The sequence below is a fragment of the Anas platyrhynchos genome, chromosome 1 (assembly GCF_047663525.1).
Source record: "Anas platyrhynchos isolate ZD024472 breed Pekin duck chromosome 1, IASCAAS_PekinDuck_T2T, whole genome shotgun sequence".
NCBI classification, from domain to species: Eukaryota; Metazoa; Chordata; class Aves; order Anseriformes; family Anatidae; genus Anas; species Anas platyrhynchos.
In genome coordinates this window covers 205844480-205868183 of record NC_092587.1, presented here as the reverse complement: position 1 = coordinate 205868183, position 23704 = coordinate 205844480, and the positions used below count along the sequence as shown (strand labels likewise).

Below are 23704 nucleotides of genomic sequence, written 5' to 3'. Positions count from 1 at the left end.
GGCGCTTAAGGGCTGGGGCCAGCGGCGCGCATGCGCAGAGGAGGAGGTGGAGGGGGCGGTGGCGACAACGGGCGGGGCTCCCGCGGCTGCTGCGTGAGGCGGGGGCGGGAGCGCGGCCCTGAGGGGAGCGGCGGCGCCTCCAGCTCCGGCACCTCCCGGGAGAGGTGGGGGGGGGGGAAAAAGGAGAAAAAAAAAATAAAAATAACATACCGGGAGGAGCAGAGAGCTCGTTGGGGGGGGGGTTAGGCTGCCGGCAGCGGCACCATGTCGGCGGGAGGCGACTTCGGGAACCCGCTGCGGAAATTCAAGCTGGTCTTCCTGGGCGAGCAGAGCGGTGAGGAGAGGGGATTTTGGGGGATTTTGAGGGGATTTGGGGGGGTTTGGGGCTGATCCGTGTGGGGACAGCCTGTGGGGGGGGGTGTTTGGGGGGGGTGTTTGTGAGGGGGGCGCCCCCCCTTGAGGGGGTGTTTGAGGGGGGCTGCCCTGAGGAGATGAGGTGAAATTTGAAATAATTTAAAATTGAGGGATTTAGGGGGTTATTTTATTGATTTATTTGCTTATTTTGGATGGAGGGGGCCTGTAATGGATCCTCCAAGCCCCCCCTCCGCCCCATATCAGCTCCCTTTATGGGGAGCGGGGCCCGGCTGCTGATTCATCAGCCCTCAAAATCCTTCAAAATCCTTCAGATTCCCCCCAAAATCCCTGAAAACCGAGCCAAAAGGGGTCCTTTTCTCCCTGGCCTGCTGATTTAAGAAATAAATAACCCTGCTCCTTCCTCAGGAGAGCCCCCCTGTGATGTCCCCAGGGCAGCGGGGAGTTTTCGGGGTGCCCTCAGTGGGATCTTGGGGCCATCCCCGCTGATTTTGGGGAAGAAAACACAAAATCTGCCGCTGTCAGGGTGGGGTGCCGGCCCCCCCAGCCACCTTTGGTCCCTGTGTGGCAGCAGATGACGAAACACCTCAGCTTTTCTCCCCCAGCGCCTCACAACCTGGCTTTTCCTCGCTCCTTTATAGGTGAGCCCGGCCGTGGGGCTGCTCCGAAACCCCCAAAATTTCATTTTTCACCCACCCTTTAACCCGCTTCTTCATTTTTTTCCCCTTCCCTTTATCCATTTGGGTGGCACGACTTCAACTGGGTGATTTCTTTTTGGAGGGAGTCGCCGGCTCGGCTGCTTGGCCAGCCATTTTCTGAGGATTTGGGAAAAGGAGCGTGTATAGGGGATGCCATCGGCTTTATTTCCATTTCCCTTCCACATAACACCGTAAAACAAATTAAAAATCCGCCGTGCGTTCCCAAAATGCTGTGTTTTAGTGCATCTGAGCTTCAGTCGGGGTTTGGTGCATCTGAAATCTCAGCAGCCCTCGGATTGCACGTGAATTTCTCGCCCAGCCGTTCCCACAGCCGCATCTTCAGGCAGCTCCTGGCCATGGTTTGTTTTTTTTTTTTCCCCCTCCTAGCTAATCATTTTTGTTTCTACCACGATCTCTCCGATAATTCCCGTGGATAGCCTCAAATCTGAGAGATCTGAGGGGAAAGAGACGGGGTTTTATGGGCGTAATATGGACAAAATCCTGCTAACTCAATCCCTGCTGCTGCGACCGGCGTGCGGACGCCTTCGAGCTGGCTTTGGGGTGGCCCCGCTGCGGTGTGGGATCGAGACCTGCCTTTGTCTGGGCTCTGATTCCCCCCAAGGTGCTGCAGCCTGGCCCTGCTCCCTGCCCCGACGCCGTTCTGACATGAGAAAGGGGGAAAAAAAAAAAACAAAAACCCAAAAAAACGGCTTTTTATTTTAGGGCTGAATCTCTCCGGGCGGTGCTGGCGTGATGTAATGCTGTGGTTTTTTTTTTTTTTTTTTTTCCTGGTGTCCAAAGCGTTGAATAGCTCCCCTTACCGTGTGGTTCCTGGAAGAATTCAATGTCCTCAGCGTGCTCCTCTGTGTCAGGGGGGTAATTTGGGAGCATCCCTCGTTCTGCCGAGGGATTTTGAGTGGGTTTTGCTCCCCTGGACCCCCCTCACCTGGTGCCGTTTTGAAGATTGAAGGAAAAATCTCAATTTTATTTTTAATAACAGCATTTTTATGAGCCTGCGCGTCTCTTTGTACAACTGTTGCTGCGTTCCCTTCCCGTGCAGCCTTGTCTGCCCTGCTGGGAGGCCCTAATTAAAGCTCTCCCCTTGCTTTTGGGGTGGGTGCTGGATGCTTCGGGGACCTCGAGGTGGCAAAGGAAAAGCTCCCGGAGGGCCACTCCGGCAAATATCTGTGTTATAGGGCAGAAATCCTGAACCGAGCCGGGTGCCGTGCAGCCCTGCGACGTCTCTTCCAACCTGGTGGTGTGGCAGAGAGCAGGGCCTCGCCGTTTAGGGTCTTTTAGGATTTTTTTTTTGGCTGCTTTCTGCTGCTCCCCTCAGCCATATTGCGGGCGCTCGCGCCGACTGCGGCGATCCTCCCTCGTTCCGCAGCTCGCCGCTAGCTGCGCATCCTCTCCCCTGCGCTGCCACGGTGATTTTCAGAAGCCTTTCTCCCCTCCCCAACCTTTTTCCTCTCCCGTGCCTGCCCCTGGCTTTTTATTGTCTGCTTTTTTTCTTGCGCCAGCTCCTCCGGGCGGCCGCCAGCCCTCTGCAGGGAGGCAGGGCGCTCCCCTTGGGATTTCCTGCAAGTCATCGCCTCGGCCGGCCAGCGAAGCTCTTGCCGCATGCACCGAGGCTACATCCACCTCCAGGAGAAAGAAAAAAGCTTCTTTTTTCCCTTTTTTTTTTTTTTATTTTATAAACTTGTAGCACGAGGATACGGCGCCGGGCGAGGAGGCAGCTTGGCCACCGCTTGCCTTAATTGAATTACTTTTTTTCTCCACGATCGGAGATTAGCATATTTAAAACTACTCAAACTCCGTAATCTTTGCTGAAAAGGCAGAGAGCTCTGTGCCGGGGGATTAGATAAAGCTATTGTGTAAAAAAAATACCCAAAAATCGTCTGCTGCTCACCGCCTTTGATCTTGTTTTATCAGGTGCCTTCCATCAGCCCCAGTGCCTCCAGCTTGAGGGATTCGGATTTCTGGGGCACATCAGTGAGTGCACACAGCACCTGTGCTGAGGTAGCTGCCCATAAATGCGGTATTTATACCCAAATCCAACACGTTTAGGCTTATTTTGCCCGCGAGCACGTCTCCTTCCCTCATTTTTTGGGGTGGAAGGGGCAGAACCGGCCGCTGGGGCGCTGCGGGAGCCATGTCCTCTCCTCACGTGGCTTTATGATGCAGCTTTTATTGGCGAGCGAGTCTGAAGGGCACAGACGGAAAGCAAACGAAGGCCCCGGTGCCTCGTGCTGCGTTGCGTAAGGTCCCAAATAAATTAAAAATAAGCCCAAGTATCTGTTTTTGTCAGGATCCGAGAGGTTGACACCGAAAATGATGGTGGGTGCGATGTAAGAGCAGGTAGGATGCGACTGTTTGGAAACCACGCCGTGATGGGCAGTGCTGAGCATGGTAATTAATTAGATAATTGGAGAATTGGAGGTGGTTTGGGTGCGAGGCTGGCCCAACGCTGACCACTACCTCCAAGACAGGCATCCCTGGGCGACTTGTGGCTGGTTTTTGAGGAGTTCCCTGCCTTGCAAGCTCCTGGGGGCCATCAAATTGATCAAATTGTCCCCTTTTCACCCATTTATTTTCCATGGTCTTGATTTTCTTGTCTGTGTCTTTGCGTGCTTGGTTTTGCGTTCGGGCTGGACGCCTTTTTCACAAGTCGCTGGGCTTGGTTTTCTTGGGTTCTTCTCAATATCGTCCTCCTCTCCTCCGTCTCTCAAATAACCTCACCGAGGAGTGTGCCAGGCCTGGAGAAGGAGGTTGGAAATTTTGGTGGTGCCTTTTGATTCCTGCTTATTTGTGGGAGGAAGGAGCCAGATCTGAAGGAGCTGGAGCTCTTTGCAAAGGGAAAAGAGCTGCACCTCTGCACTTCAGTGTTTTTTTCTGTTTGTATCACAGAAATAATTCCTGAACTTAGAAGAATGGGGTCTTCTGATGCCTTGGGGTAAAATCACGGGGTTTTATCTGCAGAGTTCAGTTCAGGTCTATTATGGCATTTGCTGATGGAAACCAACCAAAAACCAACCACCAGAACAACCAAAATGCCTCCCAGTGGTGTGAAACATGGCTTAAAAATCAAATTTGCTGTCTTGATGTGAACACTAAAAGACTTTTTCCCATGACAACACCTGAAACTCATCATTTGGGTCCCGTAAGCTGCAGGAAAAGGTTCCTGGTGACAGCTGAATGCTTCTGAAAGGGTGTGGGAGCTCGTTTCGCTCTTCTGCTGTGGGACAGGGTAGGACAAAATAAAAAAGCTCTTTGGAAATGAATGGATGTAATCGTAATTACGAGTTTTATGCGTTAATGTAAATTATTTCTGCGATAAATAGCAAAAAAGGGGCTCAGCAGATGACTGACAGCCAACAAACACGTGGACTGGGAGGGAAAGTGGGATTTTTCAGGTTGGTTTTCTGGGTGTATTTACTGAGTTTATGTAGAGTTGAAAGCTAAATGGGTTCTGTCCTCGGCATAGAACAAACTCTGGTGGATAAGAAAATATTGAAGGGCCCAGGGACAGTAAATAATCAAATCAGTTGGCGTACATCAGGCATTCTCCCTCCTGTTTGAAGCTGGCTAGGCTGAATTTCTTTTAGGATATTCAAATAATGTGAATTGAGGTAGATTTTGGGTGCGTTTCCTTCAAATTCTTCTTACCTATATGAGGCTTAGTGCATCACAAGGGGAAAATGCTGACCTGGGAAGGAAATAATGAATGAAACTGAACTTAAACGAGTGGTTTTCACCTGGGGGAACGAGATACGGGTTCACACAGCTTCTGGCTGCCTCCTGCCAGCTCTCCTTGGCACAGTCTGCTCCTCAGGTGAGGAAGGAAATCCTGGTTCAGCTGTGAAGCTGAGCAGCAGCAGCGTTTCCTTAATTTGCCTTCGGACCAAGGGTGGAACTTGCCTTTGTTCCCAGCCAGCCCTTCTTTCTGCTGGCCTCCTGTTACACCGCGCTGAGTCAGAGCTGCCCGAGGGCTGGTGCGTGGCTTCCCACCTCTGGAAAAGCTCCTCCAGCTTCTGCTGTGCCTGGGGAACACCATCAGGTTCAAAAGCTGAGGAACACCCTCGTACTGGTCAGAGCTTTGACTTTTAGAGTATTTTTCTTACAGAACCAACCCCCAAATCCTTAATTCTCGGCGATGATGAGAACCAGGTAGAAGGAGCCTTTATTTTTGGGGCATTTTTGGCCACGTCGCGACTTCTTTAATCCCATCGCCGAGACCAGAGCTGGCTGGGTGGATCCTGCGTGGCTTTGGCTCTTTGCTGGAGCTCCTTGCTGCCCCTTCAGCTCCTGGGCATCCTCGTAGGAGTTTCCAGAGATGCCACTCAGCCTTGTGGGCTCATAGCCTTCTCATCCAGACGCGTGTAGGAGTCATCAACACGCAGGATTAAGGTTTTGGTTGAAGTCTGAAGCTTATTTACCCAAATCTGAAAGAGCCTGGAGGAAATATCAGCCGTCTTGGCGATCCTGCTGCTGAGAAAATGGTCTTCACTTCCACTTGGCCTCGCCTAGCTCATGAATTTCCTTGAACCTTTGTGCCGTTCATGCTTGTGAGCATCTAAACGAGCACTGCTCATCCCGCTGAGTGGTGATATTTAATGATTTGCTTCTCGGAGAGCCCTCAGCCTTTTTCTGCAGCACAACCCCCCCCTCCTGCTCCGATGTAATTAACGCAGGGCTGGCTTCTTGCATTTCTCTGAACCCTTCCTGCTCGGCTTCCTCCGTCGAGGTTTGAGTTACGGCCAAGGCATTTTCCTAATGTCCGCGATAGGGGCAACACAAAAGGGAAGGGAAATTCAAGCTGGATGGGCAGCTAAAAGGAGAGGGGCCCTGGCAGGGTGTAGCCTCGCTGGCGGAGCTCCCAGCAGGGGATTTATCCCTGCCAAGGGGTCTGAGGAGCTGCTGCTGGATTTAGGGAGAGAATTTCTGCTGATGGGGGAAGAGCTGGGGCCCTGCAGAAGCTCTGAAGCTGTCTGCAGAGAAACGGGCAGGCAATATTTTAATTTCAGTGCAGAAACTCGTAGGGGAGCTTCCTTTGTTTTAAGGAAGACGCCGGCTGCTCCGGGAGGAGAAAACACTCCATAAATTTCAGGAAGAGGGCGTTCGGTTCGAAACCCAGGTAAGTGGGCAACGTTTTCTTTGGGAGAGGCGACTGAAGCTGCAGGGCGATGCTTCCTGCTGCTGGAGAGGAGCAGGGCTCAACTTCCACGGGCAGCAAAATTAATTGGCAGCGAAGCCCTGTGCTTGTTCAGAGGAAGCTCTGACCCCTTTTTGCCTTTTCCTAGATGGGAACAGGCACGTCCTCCTGCTGCAGCTTCGTGGCCTTGTGTTTGTGTTGTCTGCGTGAGATGATTTTATTTTTTCCTTTCCCCCTGGTTTCAGAGTGATGCGTTTGCTCTTGAAGCACTTTTCGAGCCTTGTGTGTCCTTGGCGCTCGCAAAATGGCTGAAAAAAATCACTTCATGGCTCCAGAAAAGCTGCAGCGACTAAAGCTCAGCTTCTGCTCGCTTGGGTGAAGCCAGGAGCAGCTCGCAGCGTAGCAGGAGTTGTCTCAAATTAAAATGGCCACGGAAAGTTTGGTTTTGGCCTGTCACCTCGAGGAAGCGCCGAGCTGTTTTGCCTCTCCTCCTCACCTCCGAATGCCTTGTCGGAGAAAATCCCGGGTTGGAAGGGACCCACGAGGATCCTGAGCCCAATTCCTGGCTCTGCGCAGGCCTGCCCAAAAAAACAGAATTCAGAGAATGACAAAAATGGAAGGAATTGGGGAAAAAAAAAAAAAAGCCTTACAAACAAGCCCCCTCAGGCTGGAGCTCTTCCAGCCCCCAAATACCTTCACGTATTTAATTCCTGATGGTGTTCCCATCCTTTCTCTTCCTCCAACTTCCTAATTTTTTTGAGTTATCTCATTCCTCTTTGCGAAGCAGTGAGCCGAGTGCCTTTTATCCACCACCATGCAATCAACGTGGTGGCCGCGGTCCTTTCCCACTTTATTTTTAGCTGCCTTTAAACCTCGATGGCCCTTGGAGAAGGGGAAAATTTGTCTTCTCCCGAGCCTGCACCAACAGTAGGCAGCTCATCAGGCTGCGTGCCAGAAAACTTACCCCTTTATTTGGACGCTCCAGCGTAATAGACTAGGAAAAAAAGCTTTTTCTCGGGGAAAATATCACAATATTGTAATCATTTTTTGGTTTGCTGTTAAAAATTCTCCCCTTTTTCCGTGCAGGAGTGCGAGAGGCCGCTAGGTCACATCTGTTTAGTCAGATCTGCAGGCTCTGCGGGCTGCTGAGGCAAGTTATTTACCATTAACACAGCCTTGGCCTTGGAAATTCCCCAGTTTTGCTTGAAACGACACAAAAGGCTTTTTTTTTTCGGTGTAATAGAGCCGGATTTGTCACCGAATCATCGTGCAGGATACAGAATGAACTCGAGGGGAGCTCTGCAGGATTTCTGCAGGCTCCATCCCAGGAAAAAACAAGGCTTTTGGACACTGGAGGAGGGAACAAAGCGCCCTGGGTGAAGTATTTCAGGAGTTTCACAGCACTCTGTGCTTCTTCCACTGATTTGATGCTTCCCAAGCACTTGCAGGTTCTTGAGTTGGGCATTTTAGGCTTTATTTTAGGCTTTTTTGCTGCATTTTCTCCAAGCTGCTTTGATTAGAAGAAACTTCTGTAGTTGGGAAAAGTCTTTTCTCTGTATTTTGGGGAATAAAAATTAGAGCCTGAACTAGTAGGTGTGCTTCAAGCCCTCGGATGAATGAATTTAGCATTGCTGTTCCCCTGAAAAACACTGCAGGAGGAGAATATTTCAGGGTACTGCGCCACAACTGAAGCGTAGATAATTCTCTTATAAAGAATTCCCTCCTCCAAACCCAAATTCTCATATAAACGCTTTTTTTTGTCATCGAATCCTATAATATTCTGGAGTAAATTTCCTAGAAAAAGTCAGAATTAAAAATAACACCCGAGCACTTGGGGCCTGTGTCTCACTTCGGAAGTTTTAGAGGCCTGCACGTTGAAAGGGTGGCAGTGGTTGTGCAAGATTATTACTTCCTTCGCCAGTTTTGACTGTTTTTCCCCAAAGTCTGTCTTCTGTAGGGCAGGAGGAGCAGTGCCAGGTGCCAGTGCTGATGGCCACAACGTGGTCAAGAGGTGGGGAGCTGGGGGTCGGCCTCTGCTCAAAGGTAACCAGGGACAGGAGCAGAGGGAACAGCCTCAAATTTTTGAATTCCTAATATCTTAATTTCCTAATACCACGCATTTATGGCCCCTGTGTTGGCAGAGCAGCTCCTGGCTCCTCAGACTTTCTGCACATCCTCAGCTTCTGTTGCTGGAAGTGAAATATCTCAATGGTTTTTTTTATTTTGGTGGTGAAATTTTGGAGCCCTGCTGCTCCTGTAACACACACACAGGTGAACACACTGCCCTGAGCTCCTTTCCTCCTGCCTTGCTGTGGGGTTGCATCATTTAGGCCAACCTCTGTGTGGATTTTTTTTTATGTCCGTGGTTATTTTTGCAGCAGTCCCCAGGTATTCTCCACCTCCACGCTTGTCAGCTTGGATCAGTGAACGCCGCCGGGATGCACGGAGCTCTCAGGGCGTGCTCGGTTGTTTTTTCTTCGGTCAGGACTATTTCAGGATCATCTTCGAGCTTCCTTCTGCAGAAATCCTCACCCGTGTGTCTGTCTGAAGGGTGAATTTGAGAGGAGAGAGCCCTGGTGGAAGCCGTTCTGCTGCTCTCATGTGGAAAGAGTAAAGCTCATGTCTTAATCCTTCCCGAGCCCCTTCCTTCTTGCTGTGGGGAGCTCACTTCTTCTCTCTTCTCTTTTTTTTTTCCTCCATCCTTCAGGCAGGATGAAAATTGGTGCAGAGCTGCCTTTGGGGCAGCGTAGGGTGGTCACAAAAGGAGGGAGCAGGAGATGTGTCCGCCTGTTTTCCAGGTGGGGCAAAACTTAAATCGGGTAGAAGATGGAGGGCAGGGAAATCATTAGGATCCCTGGGATTTTAATAGTCTCTTGAAACTTGTTTAATTATTGCTCCAAAGCCTGGAAAGGCTGCCTTAGCATTGCTCCTCCTTGTTTTTTAAGGGTCAAACGTATTGAGGAAGGCAGTGATCATTCCTCCTAAGTGTTTCTTTCAGCTCGTGGCGCAGGGAAATGGCAGCTGGATTCCTAACCCTAAACCTCTGCTGGTTTATTTTACGTTATTTTGATGCTTAGCCTCAAAAAGAGGAGAAACTGTGTTTAATTCCAGAACTGTGCACTTAGGTGGCCGCCCATTTTACCTCCTCCTTCGTGCAGCCGTGCTCTGCCTGAGGTTATTTCCACCCTCACATCACTTCCAGGAGCTGCACAAACTCTCACCTTGTGTACCCTGACACCACCGAGCAGGAATTTCTCCTGCAAGCCAAACCATCTTCTCTCCCCATTGCAGCACGCTGGATGGGATTTTAGATATTTTTTCTAACCTCCCTGGGTCGGTTGCATCTCATAATAGTGATTTATTTGGATTATTTTAGATTTGAGCTCATTAAACTAAACAAATAATAGCTAACACAGGACAGGGGCTGGGAATGCAGAGGACAAGGATTAGGATTGTGCTCTGCGTGCTTATTTAGAGGGGAAACTGAAAGATCCACATCTGAAGTGGACTGGGTTTGGACTCAAAGCTCTAACAGGGAGCAGGATTTTTATGGCAGGCTTCCTGTTTACACAAACAGCTGCTGGCAGGAAGGTTGCTGGTTTCCCTGTTTGCCTAGCTCCTGGGCGGGCTGACGAAACTTTCTGCGTGTGCTGCTAGCCCTGTGAATCAAGGGATTGCCTCAAAGGGATCTAGGAACTGCAGAAATACGGGGTCAGGTAATCGTGGCTCGGGGGAACCTCGGTGAGACTTGGTGGGATGGGAAGAAAGGGTAAAAATGGATTAGGGCTTGAGCACAACGACAGATGTAGGGGTGAAAGATGTCCTAAACCTGTGTTTTTAGTAGGGTTTTATTAGGAAGGAGTCATCTGCGGGAAAAGGAGACGAACCAAACTTCAAATCATAGAATGTTATTCCCAATTATTATTGGGAAGGGAATTCAGGCTGAAGATGTGTGTTCAGCTGCCTCTGCAGAAACAGGACGACTTCTCCGTGCCTTCCCCAATGGCAGGGAAAACCAGGTGGGCTGCGCTTGGAAAAACCACAGAAAAATCCCATCAGTCAATCGGAGTCTTCAGAGGGAAGATGTTGAAGCCAGAAGAGCTTTTTTTAACCCCGAGTTAAGCGTACCGACCTGGAGACCCCCTCCAGATGGCAGGGGATGGAGATGCCTCGACGCCAACGGCGCCCATATGGCGCTGAGGTGTGGGCAAGAAGCTGGCTGTGGCTAACCAGAGAGGAGTTCAGAGGTGAGAAAGGGAGAGGATTTCGAAGAGAAACACTTGGAAAATGCACAGAAACTTCTGGATGCTGAAACAATCCAGCTAAGGATCTGGGAAGTGCTTTTGTTTGGCTTCTGCAGTGGGGACGGTGTTCCTGTGCTTGATGGGCGTTAGGAGGGTGATGTTTCCTGCCAAATCCACGTTGTTTCATGGATTTAAAGCAAGAATTCCTTGAGCAATGGGCATCCTTCCAGATAGCTTTCGCCAATCCCCTTCCTCGGGGGTGATGTGGTCTTCAACACGCACAATTCCTTTATTCCTTGATGAATTTTGATGAATTGTCCTAGCACTCCCTCTACAACCCCACAAATATCCAAGAAAAAAGTGTAAGCTTTCCATTTTACATCAATGAGGTCCTACCATGGAGTCTTTAGGAGTGAATGAGTGATCTGCTAGCCTACAAGACCTTCTGGTTTGGTTTCATTTGTCTGGTTAGGATCTTTCCCTAACAGTTGCTTGATTCTGCTTTTATTTTCTTGTCAGTTTACTTCCACCTTCATCTGGCAGAAAGTTTCAGGTTCCGAGCTGTGAAGGAGATGGCGAGGGATGCTTCGTGGTCCAGAAATACGTGGGTGATTCAGCTAAATGTAAGGCACGTAGCAGTTCACTTTTGTAATTTAGGAATGACCTGTAGATGCAATAATTAGCTAATTGGAGCTGCTTGTCCCAATGCCCGTGGAGGTGTCCAGAAATTGGAGCTGTGCTTCTCCTGAAGACCACCCCAGTGACCTTCCTTCCACAGAGCTCTTCCAGGTTTTTATTCTCGGCATTCAGTTTCCTGATGCACTCGCCACTTCTAATTAGTACCCGTCTAGGTGTTCTGTAGCTGTAAACACCTCTGATGATGAGTTAATTAGTCAAGTCTTGAACTGTTTATTAAACAGAGGCGTTTTCCTTGCCCTGTTTGCAGTATCTTGTGAATACTTCCAGTGGGAATCTGCTTAGATTTGTCAAAATCTTTGTGCCAGTTGGTGCTGGAGCTGGTTTGCCTGGATAATTTTGGAGATAAAAGGGTATTTCTGTTAATAAAGGATAAACTGCTTAGTCTCAAAGTCTTTACAGCACTTTGAGGACTTCTTTATAGGTTCATGAAAACAGTCCAAATAACAGTCACCTGTTGTCCTTTTTCTCCCCCAGATGAATTGTTTTCATGCAGTCTAGCTCAGGAGCAATCCCAAAGCCACACCTCCACGTTATTAGTGCCTAATAAACGAGCTTCCTTCCTTCTTTAGATACTGAGTGCTCTTCTGAAAGCTGAAGTTAAAGTTCTGTTTTTAGAAAGCTAAGTTTTGCTTAGCAGTGAATATTGAACTTCATCCTGCTTAGTTTTTGACTATTTGTATGGTTTTTGGACAATTTCTTGGGAAATTTCTTGGGAAAAGCCATAAGCATTGCATTGAAGGCTGAATTCAGCCTTCAGTCCTAGTTAAGCAAACATTAATTTGACAGCAGCTGAATGTGTCCTCATCATCAGGAATTCTCACCAATGTTGAACCAGGTGAGCAGCACTCCTTGGCTTTCAATAAATGTAGGGTGAAGAGATTTATTAGGGGGCAGGCATTGGTATGCCTTTGGCTGCAAAAAAATCTGGGAATTAAAATGATTTTAAGGCTGGATTGATTTAAAAAACGATTTTTTTGAAGCTTATATAAGCTTCTATCTAGACTTTGCAATTACTTTGCAAAGTAGATTCATGCCTTGGTCTGGAGCAGGCTGCGCAGAATTTTTGGTGATGACTTGCTGGGAAGAAACCTTAAATACGTTTTCTCAACGGTCAGTCTTGTAATATTTTAATTTGTGATTAAACACTTGATGCACAACGATGTGGTTGTGCTCCTAGACTGCTCAAGTTGCAGTTTATCCTCCTCAAATTAAAAAAAATGCAAGGCCACTGCTGTTGGGATGCTCTGATTATGGTGAAATCGAGCCAAATGAGTGATGCAAAGCAAAACTCAGGATTTCTGAACATATTTGAGCACTTCTGCCTAGGAAAGAGGAATCTTCCCTCCTTGCTGTATCACGTTCCTCATCTTGTGAGCTTTATTTTCGATGGTGGCAGGGAAATGGGCATTACTCTGTGGTGCCTCACTGCAGAGATGATGAACCAGATGATTTTGCAAGGCAATGTCACTGGCACAATAGGATTTTGAAGAATCTGGAGGAGAATTTCTTGTGTTGATGTTGTTGTAGCCGATCGTTTTGAGGTTGTCTTAGTTTTAAAATTAGTTTTGGAAGGCGTTGAGGGTTTATGTGCAGGTTCTTGTGGAAACTGGCTGTAAATATAGTTCGCTTTGGAAACAAATACTGTGCTAAAGGTATTTAAGCTAGAAATTTTTGATTATCTTGTTTGCTTCTTGTTTCCAAAATGTGGTGGCAATTAGTTTCTTATATAAACTGATGTAAAAGTGGCAGTAAAATTGGGAAATCTACTTGAAGAGCACGTTTCCTCTTGATCCTTTCCCACTTCTTCAGTAAATATGAACGAATATCTATCTGATAGGTGCACAGGTTGTATTTTTGCTTACATTCCCCTAAAGCTGCCTAATTTTGGAGAAAAGGGATGAAGATTAGAGTATTCTTACTCCTAACATGCTCATTCCCAAACCAATTATAATCACACAAGGAGGAGACGATCGTGTTGGCCCTGGCTTGGTACCCAGAGCATATTTCTGCAGCAGGAAGTGTCATTTCGATGATGACTCTTTTTTTTTCCCCAAATCCTGTGAGCAGGGAGAAGGAGAGGAGCTCCTGACTCTTCCCTTCATGCAAGAGGAGGTCGGTGCAGCACCAGGCACGCCACCAGGACCATTCCTCCAGCACAGCCTGCCCAAAGTGCCTTAATTACCCTTGAGCAGAACATCTTCCAAGAGTTTTAAAGCAGCTAATTAGGTATTTAAAACACTGGGATGTAAAAATTGGAGCCGATGAAGGATTAATTACTTCACCTCTCCTTGTGGATTTTTGCTCGGCGTTGTGCTTATTTTTAATAAGGCATCTGAAGGCTAGAGCCCGAATGTAATACAGGCTTAAAGTGAATTTGTCTCCCCAGATTTTAACTTGTATTAGCTTTTTTTTTAGGTCGTATACAACATCTTATAAGACGTATACAAAGTCGTATAAGCTACCCCTGCGTGACAATAATAAAACTAAATATTGGCTGTAAAAACGCACATTTTTCAGATCTGAAATTCTGAGGGAAATTTTATGTAACGTTAATGCATAAAAGTAGGAATAAAACAAGTGGAAAGTGTCTGTGAGCTGTTACGGAAACAAGAGCTCGTTCTTTCTTTGTGCTGCTGTAATTGCCTTTCTGCCTGGGCTGAAGGCGTGAGGCTGAGGTGTCTCTAAAAGCCTTGAATTTGTCTCAAGGTGCTTGCAGGAAAGCCGTGGTTTTGGGCAAACTGGAGCCAAGTTAAGCAGGTAGAGAGCAGATCGTTGTTCTGAAACATCAGCCCGAGCACCACAATCCAAAATGGTGTCAAAAAGTGAATTACCAAGGAAATCCATACCAAAATGTTGCTGGGACCTCTGAGGCACTCACTGAGCAGGCTGTTAGGGTAAGAAGTGAACCTTGAGGAAGGTGCTGCTTTGTGTTAGCAGTATTTATGCTGAGGCTCCAGGAGCTTTACTTCTGAGGCATCCAGGTCGTTTGGAGAACATTTTCAGCCTAATTGGAAACTCGTTGAGAAAAGGTTTAACTACGTAAGATGAGAAGGAAAGCTGACTTGAGGCTGTTGTGAAAAATATCTGTAAGAGACTCTATATGATGAGGTTTTTTCATTCCTGGCAAATAAGAAACAACTCTGCAGCAGTCTTTGAAATGCAGAGGTGACCTGTGAGTACCTTTTGTTAATTAACTAGGCTGCATTGCTCCTTTTCCCCCTGCTTCTCACACAGTGAGCTAGAAAGCCAGGACTGGTATTTCTTCCCCAATCCATTTCTGGGGGCTGTAGCTGCGGACAATTAGCGAACTAATGCAGACCATTAAATGAGAAAGGAGCTGTTTGCTTCTGGCTGAGCAGATTTCGCTCTGAGATTTCACTCTCAGAGCACTCTAGCATCAATCTTCCTTGTGTTCATGTCCTCGGAGGGATCCCAGGTAAGTGCCCGAGTGCTGTGGCCAAAGCTTCTTTGTGTCATCCCGAGGACAGGACGCAGCGTGGAGCCCTCGTGTCTCCTGGGTGTTTCGGTTTTGTGACTTCTGGGCTGTGTTTGTACCACCTCAATGGGTTTTGTGCCTTATCTCAATTTGTTCTTCCCCCGGTCGTTTGAATGAAGCCACATTTACCACAGCGTGTAGCAATAGCGCGTGCAAGTCTCCCAACCCTTCTTCTGCTGATGCTTGCTCGTTTGCACGTGTTCAGCTGCATATTTCATGCATACAGTCTCAACATCTTCCTTACAGGTCTGTACAAGGTTATAAGAGACTTCTCCAGTGATAAAAGCTCCTAGCCTGCTCTGCTGTAGGCAGTACAAGACAGTTTCTGACTTCCCCACCAGCTCACAGGGTGTCAGTCATCCAGAAACAGTCATCTTTCTGCTGCTTCAGATCCAGCTGCATTTCAGTTTAGGTCTTGGCATCGTTCAGGTTCCATTTTCTCTGCCTCTGAAGGACGGTCTTTGTACCTGCAGGAGACAACGGGATATTTAGCCTCCTAGTAAAGGCTGGTGGAAGATTTGGAGCTCTAAATGTGAGCAAAACCAGCTGTTCTCATAGAAAACTGGAAGTACCGAATGCAAAACAGCATTGTGTAACTTCCCAGGTGCTTGGTGTTGCACCAGCTGAGGAAAACTGAAATTGCCAGAAGGCTGGTGGCTTGTGACACTAATTCTGGCTCTGGTGTTTTTAGAAACCCTTTAACCATTGAAACTAGCATGGGCTGTGTTATGTGGCTGGCTTGGACCTCCTCTGCAGAAAACCAGACAAGTGACTTCATCTTCCCAACACAAAGCCTGTGTTTTTAAAGCTGTTCCATAGAATAAGTAAAATTTCTATGATTTTTTTTGTCTTGACAAGATAATTCTTGACAAAATAATCAAACCATCACATTCTTCTTTCTAAAATGTTAATAAACATTCAATTTTTTTAATGGATTCTTCGCTTTGGATCAGGATGATCCCAAGATGGTTTGGTAATAAGTGGCCCTCAAAGTCTTTACGTTTTTTTTCTTTTTTCTTAATGTGGAAGGTTATATAACTGCCTGAATTTCAGCAGCAGACTTCTGAAAAGGTTGAGCACAGGGGAGCTGTGAGTGTGCTTCTGATTTAAGCAGCTCTTTGGAGCACCTACCCTCGCTTTGGAGTCCACCGTGACTGAAACTGTGCCCTGGCAAGGGGGAAGAATGTACGAGCTGAATATTCCCTAGAAAAGAGGAAAAAAAGGGGTAAAAATACAGCACAGACATATGCAAACCTTTCTCTTCCTGCTCAGCAGCGAGCATCTTAATTGTTTTAAAAGAAAAATCAGTTTTCCTGTGTGCTCTTTCCCGTTTGGGGAGGAAAAGTAATTACCAACAAGAACCCCCCCACAGATTAACGAAGATCTTCATTGCTATGTATTTTTGTCACTGTCACAAGGGAAATTTTGCCCACCCGTTACTCAGCAGAGCTGCTTGGTTTCAACTGCGCCAGCCCTCGTTGGGGTTTACTTAGTGGCAAAATCTCACACGAACCAAAGCCACGTGGTGATAAAAAAATAAAATAAATAAATAAAAAAAACAGGCACCAAACTCTAGGTGAAGCCAACCTCAAGGAAATCTGCCTGAAACCAAATAAAATGGACTTCTGATGTGTCTAAGGAAAGCAAGCAGCTAATTTTGAGTTTAAAAAAAAAAAAAAGCTAATAGAAATTACATTTTCCTGCCTACTTCTTTCCCCTCTAGCTACTGCCAACCTTAAGTACAAGTGACAATTCCTTGCTTCTCTTGCTGGTCTTAAAATGCCTAAGAGACAGCCGAAAATGCATCCATATGGCAATGAGCGCTGAGATCAGTGGCACAGCAGATTTTTAGCCAGTCATCCTCCAGCATCGAGCTGTCAGCTGTAAAAAATCAGTGGTTTTTTTTTTTTTTTTTTGGTAGCGTGGCATTTAGCTCTTGGTGGCTCGGTTACATAAAAGGTAGGATCTTTTGGGAGAGATGCTCCTCTGCTTGTTGAAGGCAGCTTCTTGCCCGTTTTGTGTCCCTGGGGATCACAAATGTGAGGTTTAACATAGGCTTAATGCTATTTAGTTCAGCATATGCAGGTTTTGAGGAGCTGCAGCATCACAGAGCCTCGCTGGAGAAGGATTTGGGGTGTGCTCGTTCAAAATGACCTCAGGATGTTCTTTAAGGTGTTGTGCAGAAGGACCCTGGTGTTTCAAGGATCGTGTTTCGTGCCCAGCCACGTGCCAGGACAGTATTTCTCTCAATTTCTGTGCCCCACACATCCCCAGAAGGCTCCTGGAGGTATTAATAGATGATCTCCATCGGAAGATCCTAGTTCAGGGCACAAAACGCTCGAACATACGCTGCTTTAGAAGAGCAGTGTGAAAATTTGAGCAACCTGGAGACGCTTTGCTGTGAAAATAGAACAGCGAGCCAGCCTGGCTGTGACGTGGAAGGAGTCTTCTAGCAAGATGGAACCAACAGATTGCTCTCAGAGCTTTTACATCGATGATTAGAGCAGGATCCCATGTGGAAGGGAGGTCTGATCTTATAAAAAGGGAAAGCAACCACGTTGGTACCAAGTCATTTGCCAAATATGTGCAGAAAACAGAAATAATGTGCAACAGGAATTCTACTGAGAAAAGGTAGAGTGCAAAGTTGAGAATAAAACAAGAATTTAAGGAAAAGGAGTGGTCTTTTAATCGCTTTCGTTGTCTAGCTGTGTGTTCTGCACCGCAGAGACGAAGGCATTAAGAGGGTTCAATTAGATTGAAATGCAAATGTGCAGCCAGACTGGAGTGTTTAGCTAATTTAAGGCTGAGAGCTTCGCTTCTGAGACGTGAGCCAGCCTTGAACTGTTTAGGTTCTGGAAATCTTTTCTACCCCCTTTTTGGGGTGGATAAGGAGGGGCAAGAGAATAAATTTCAGGATTGTGGAATGGGTTGGGTTGGAAGGGACCTGAAGGCCTCAAGCTCTGCTGAATTTCTCTGCATGGTGCTGTCAGCTTTTAGTTAAACACGAGGCAGGGCAGAGTTTCACAGAGCGGATATTTCCTGCCTATCTCCTGGAGTAAAACTTAGAGGGTTAAAAAAAAATAAAAAAATCTGAAGCAGAAATCTGACACAACCCAATTCTTCTGTTGGCAGAACCTCTTAAAATCCCCTCAAATATATGCACGGTTGTCTTGAAGCAGATTGAGCTCAAAGGCCAAATTTCGTACAGTGCTTGGTACCCCGAAAAACTTCCTTTGGTTCATCCTTCTGCGAAAATCTGTTGCAGATTCCTCCTGGAAGACAGTCGCTGTGTCCAAGGCAGCTTTTGAGTCCTGGGTTTTGCTTCGCTGTAGTCCTGATCCCTCTCAATGAAGCACCTGGAACAAATTCATGTATTAGAATAAATTGTCAGCTGTCTGCAGGGTTTTTAACTAATGAATGAGTCTTGTTCCTCTGCAGTGGGGCAATGAATGAAGCGGCTGCTTGTCCCTGACAAAGTACATCAAAAATCACAGTTTGCTGTTGAGATGGCATCCTGTCAAAGTCAGCTGGTGGTTTCCAAGCAGGAATGTAAAAAAAAATGGGAAGAAACTGGAAGTTTCTGCTTTCGTGAGTCATTGTCTAAGCAATGCAGGCCTTGCTGGTCGTAGCCGTGAAAAAAACCCTGGGAAAAAAGCACTTTCTAGGTCAGAGAAATGCTTCAGCTTCCATTTCCTCCTGTTTTGGGTGAAGTGCTGTGGCGCAAGCAGGGCCAAGCTGCGTCTGGTTGGAAACTAGCACCATGCTCCTTCTCTTCTGAGGTACTCAGAGAAAAGACTGAATGAAAATGAATGCTAATGAAGCTTTTTTTCAGGCAAGCCTGTATTTTCGTAGGCAGCCTTTTTATAAGGCGGTTACTGGAGTGTTAATCATTTGATTACTGGTTGTTGTAGATGAGGGAGTAATTGGTCCCTTTTTGTAACTTAGGGGAATGCTTGACAGGAGAGAGCAGCGGGCACGACAGCTCTTGTTGGCTTGGTTATTGCCTGACCTGCACCCCTCTGCTCTGACACCGGGGTTGTGACAAAATCGGGTCCCCTGCTCGCTCCTCCGACGGCAGGGGCACGTCTTGCATCAGGGTCTCAAATGCTTGCGAAGCTTTCCTCGTTTTGGCCGGGGCTGGAAATGCAGATGCAGCAATTTCTGGTAGAAGCCATTAAAAAATTAATCTTTGGCTCGGGGAGAAGAGCTGAATCTTCGCCTCCTGAATGCCAAATAGCTGTAGTGTGGTCTCTGCTGTCGGAGGGCATCTCACTGAGACAAAATGGACTTAGGGAGCTGCAAATTTCACTGCCTTTCTGAGGCAGTAACCGAAATAGATGGATATTTTTTCAGGAACTATCTAAAATCCTTTTTGGAGGATTGTGTCGTGCCCTCTGCCTCGGAGAGGGAAAGCATCAGGTGTAGCAGCAACGTGTGTGAGATGCGGGATCATTGCACCTTCTTTATATACTTACTGCTGAAAATTTCTACGGTGGAAGCCGACTTGCTCCCTTTCTTTGTGTCCCTGCCATTGCAGCATGCGAGAATAAGGCGCAGATGATATCAGCCGCTCACATAATGGCTTTCTGTGTGCTCATCTGCTGGGTAGGTGTCATTCCTTGTTAGATCATGCCATTTCACTCGGCTCCCTTGCTTCCCTTCCTGCTGTTCTGCACCAGACAGTCATAAATATTCATGCAGGCTTCTTAACCATCCATTTAGGCTTGTATACCTAGCTCATGGCCTCCTCGAGTTTGTTAAATGCAGGTTTTTTGTGTGTTTTTTTTTTTTATTATACTGGAGTGCTGAAGGCTGTCTAGTGAGCTAAAAGGCTGATGTCACAGCTTCTCGGTGGTGGAGCTGCCGAGATAGCAAGGCTTTAAAATGGTTCGCTCGGTTCTTCCGTGACAAATACTCGACTGAAGGTCGAATGGCAAAATGAAAGCTGAAATTTCCTCGGCAGCAAGCCTTCTGGCCCTGCTGCCGCTCGCTTAATTGCAGCGCTAAGTACGACCCCTCTTCGGCCCTCAGCTGGAACAAAAACCGTCTTTGCTTTGGGTAGAAACTCTCTGAGGATTCAGGTAATCTAATTCCCAATGAGAAATTAAGCAATGCTTGTTGCATTTTTATTTCATACTTCAAAATATTCAGGGCTGTGCGTTGAGGAGGGAAGGGTCAGGTATCGTGCCGGCCATTTCACGGTTTGATTTGCCAGATGCTGGGTCTCCGAGTTCATCACCGTCGTGTGCAGGGCTCTTGGTTTTCTTACCTGGGGCAATCCTATTCCTGCTGAGCCGTGGGGTGTTACAGCCCGTGTAAAAAGTGATTTTGGAAGAGGCTGAACCCCCCAGCACCTCACCTGGAAGGGAAGTGGAAGATGAGCAGTGCGCCTAAACCTGAGCCCGAGGAACGGGTGTTGATTTTACTTCAGGCTACGAATTTGGGATTTCAAGTTTAGCAGAAATGTCGTAATTCTAAGTAATGTCCAGTAGTATGGCCTGAGATTAAAAAAAATTAATATTGTTGTGCTTGTGAGATTACCTCAGGCTTCTGGAAGTCTCTTTTTTACCTCAGGCTTCTGGAAGTCGTTTTTCTTCCAGTTGATTAATTTCTGTAGTTTTTTTTTTTTTTTAAATTCCCTGTGGTATAATAGTCTTTGAACAACTGTGGTAATGGCTATCCTATGTTACTTCATACCATTTTGTCAACCGGTGACAGACAGAAAATACAAAAATGCTTGGTGCTCCCTTTTCCGTACGGTTCCCTAAGGTGGCTGCAGGACTGAATTTCAACTATGGGAATTCCTGGGGTCCTGTCAGTGTTTAAAACTCCAAATAATGTGTCCCATCAGTCTGGGGGGTGAGAGATGTCCCTGCTGCAGCCCACAGGTGGGTGAGAAAGGTGTGTAAGGTGAGGAGAAAGGGAGCCCAGACCGGGAATGGGACATCCACAGAGATGAGGAAAGAAGAGGTGGTGGAGTTTAGAAAATCCTGATAGACCTCAAGCTAGTGAATTTTAACATGTTTTACTAGTGGTTTAGTGCCTTGATCTGTCACTCTTTTGATTTGAGGAGGGAAAGAAAGAGAGGAGGTGCCGGAGCAGGGGCATGGTGCTGGCCGCTTGAGATGGCTTCCCGCTCCTCAGCCATAAGAGGCTGCTCTGAGGAGGCAGTGTTTGGTGTGCAGTGGCCCTGAGAGAATCCCAGAGTCATTAGGGTTGGAAAAGCCCTCCAAAATCATCTGGTCCTACCACCAGTGTCACCACCAAACCCTGTCCCCAAGCACCACGTCCAACCTCTCCTTGAACACCCCCAGGGACGGGGACTCCCCCACCTCCCTGGGCAACTCGTCCCAAGGCCTGAGCGCTCTTGCTGAGCAGAAATGTCTCCTCATTGCCAACCTGAGCCTCCCCTGGCACAACTCGAGGCCGTTCCCTCTGCTCCTGGCCCTGGTTCCCTGTGAGCAGAGGCTCCAGGGCCTCGATGTCCTTCTGGGAGTGAGGGGCCCAAAGCTGAACCCAGCACTCGAGGGGCAGCCTCAGCAGGGGTGCGATCACCTCCCTGAGGGGACAGCTCTTCTTCAGGCGCCTCCTTCCTTTGAGTCTGGATCCTAAAGGACCCATTGCCATATACCTGCGCTTTGTAGGCCTCACAGTGCTGATTTTGTGCTTTTTCACAGGCTTATAACCACTGATTTTTGGTAAGCAGAGCGTGCATCCCTGGAGTTCTCCAGCAGCACAACAGGGCGGGTCACAAGCCAGTGATTCTCCATTTGGCAGCTGCTGGCAGTCCCTGAAGCCAAGGGAATCGATCCATTACTACATCTAACAGTTTTCGATAGTGCTTTTAATTAAAAAAAAGAAAAAAGGGCATTGTTGGGGTGGTGACCTGAAAAGAAATTAAGGCTTGGCAGCGATTTGTTGGCCCAAAAAGGCCCCGTGCAGCTGTCTGACACTGTTATCGATCACATCCCCCTTTCTAGAACTGCTTTTTGAGGTAGGATGCCATAAAAGCTGCACACGTATTGCCAAAAAATCCCTTCTGGACTGGTTGCTGGGCTGTCTGTCCTCCTCCCCCTGCTCAATAACGTACAAACCACTGCCAGCAGCAGCCTTGTTGCTGCTTTTCCCCATTTGTGTTGTTCGCCTTCTGCTTTCTGCACCGCTGCACAGGGGTTTGTGGCACCCAGTCATGCGCTGCCTACTCTGCTTTTAAATTACTTTTTGCGTTTTAGAAGCATCCTCGCGATGGACCACAGGTTCTGCTGAACCACCAAAGAATACAAGTAAATAAATATCAGTGGTTCGCATCAGCAAGTTACCTGCAGATCCTCACTGGCCCATAATACCTGTCTACAACAATCAAGTAGCCACTAATTTTGTCCCTCAAAGAGGCTACAGTTCGAGTGACAAGGCTGCCAGGAGTGCATTAATTAACTTTCTAATCAGAGGATGCCTGCTGCTCAGGGCTCTGCTATATTTTGCTCGATCTGAAGTTGAGAGGTTCACTGTACGTGTTTCAGTTTCCTTCACTGATCTCTGTGTGTGTGATCTGGGTGCAAGCTTCAGTTCATTATTCATTCAAGTGAATATCAAAAATATAATCAATTAACATCAAGGTGAGTTGCCTCTGTTCTCTGGGATAAATGGAACAAATACGTTTTAAGTGGAAAATGATGGAACATATCCTAAATGACTAAAATTACTTAAAAACCACCCTGGTCTTTGTTTTTTGCATCTCATTTGTTTTGCTTTCTCTCTCTGGATACTCTGAGTTAACTTCCTAAAGAAAATCTTAATCTCCTTAAAGATGCAAATCTGTTTAAAAGGACTAGAGTATAATTTATAAATTAAAACTTAATTAGGCCGGGAATAAATGATCTTAGAAGAGGTTATTGGAAGTGTTTTCTCTGTGCATAAAGAAGCTATTGCTGCGTTGGAATAACGCAGGGACCACCGAAGTAGTACGGAAGCACAATTTTTGGAGTGTTAAGAGCACAAAATATTCTTATTGCCTGGAATTAATGGGGCAGCCATTCCCTTCCAGCAGCAGGGCTGGGAGGGCATCCGAAGCTCTGGGTACCCAAAACAAGCTTTGAAAACGTCTGATAAATGCACACGTAGTATCACACGTCCTTTGCTCTTAAATAAAATAAAAGCTATGTGGCTTCGTGGTTCTGCTAAAAATAACTGATCTTTTTTTTTTTTCCCAGCCTCCATGTTTTCAGATGTAGCCAAAGCTACTTACTGAGGGGAGAGCTGTGGGGTTTTTTAGGGAGGTTTCTGCTTTGCAGGCTTTCTTCTGGTTTTTGTCCTGGATTTGTTTTGATTTATCGGACACTTAAGGATAGAAAATATTGGATTTGATGGTCCTTTGGCCTGACCTCGTCTGGCATCTCGCATCAGGAGAGAAACGGCAAAATAAAAGAGGTTTGACAGCGGAGCACAAGTGGAATCAATGGAGAATACTTCAGGGTAAACAGTTCTTTAATTACAGCCTAGAGGCAGCATGAGGAGGCGAGACTGCAGCAGCTCCTGCTTGTAGCTCTGCTCTCTGCAGCTGGACCTGGTGCTGTCCCCGAGTTCCTCAGCCCTGTTTTGGGTGGACCTGATCTCTCCGAGAAGCTGCTGAAGCTGCAGTCTGGCTCCGGCGGTGTCTTTGGGATGATGAATGAGCTCAGTTTCTTGCGCTGGGCGGACCGGTTAAAATTTCCACAGCACGACAGCGAAAAGCAGAGGAGGATTTTTCTTAACGAAGCTGCTTTAATCACTTTAATACAGCATTTCTGTTTTAAGAGCTCAGACTGACATATCTAAAAATACTCCTCTTGATTACTGGTTCGTACAGATCATTTTAAGTACGAGCATCCTTGTTTCGGGGCTTGGTCTTAAATAACAACCTAAAAATGGTTTTCAGGCATCCATAATCCAGGATATTGTTCTCAGCAGTGCTTTTTTTCGTCGCCATGCCTTGGGTTGTTTTTACCAGCACGTTCACAGATCTTCAGCATTCAATCCTTGACTTCCAATGATTTTTAAGTATTGG

At 47.1% G+C, this 23704-nt stretch overlaps 1 protein-coding gene across 2 annotated transcripts in view; it reads left to right on the top strand.

Moving 5' to 3' along the window:
• The first annotated feature begins 34 nt into the window (after positions 1-34).
• Positions 35-23704, top strand: part of RAB6A (RAB6A, member RAS oncogene family) — a 44134-nt gene continuing 20464 nt past the window's right edge. The window contains exon 1 of one of the 2 annotated variants that reach the window (XM_027463505.3): positions 35-334. In XM_027463505.3, coding sequence (XP_027319306.1) covers positions 265-334 — 70 coding nt within the window. In that variant the 5' untranslated portion in view covers positions 35-264. 2 annotated transcript variants of the gene reach the window in all.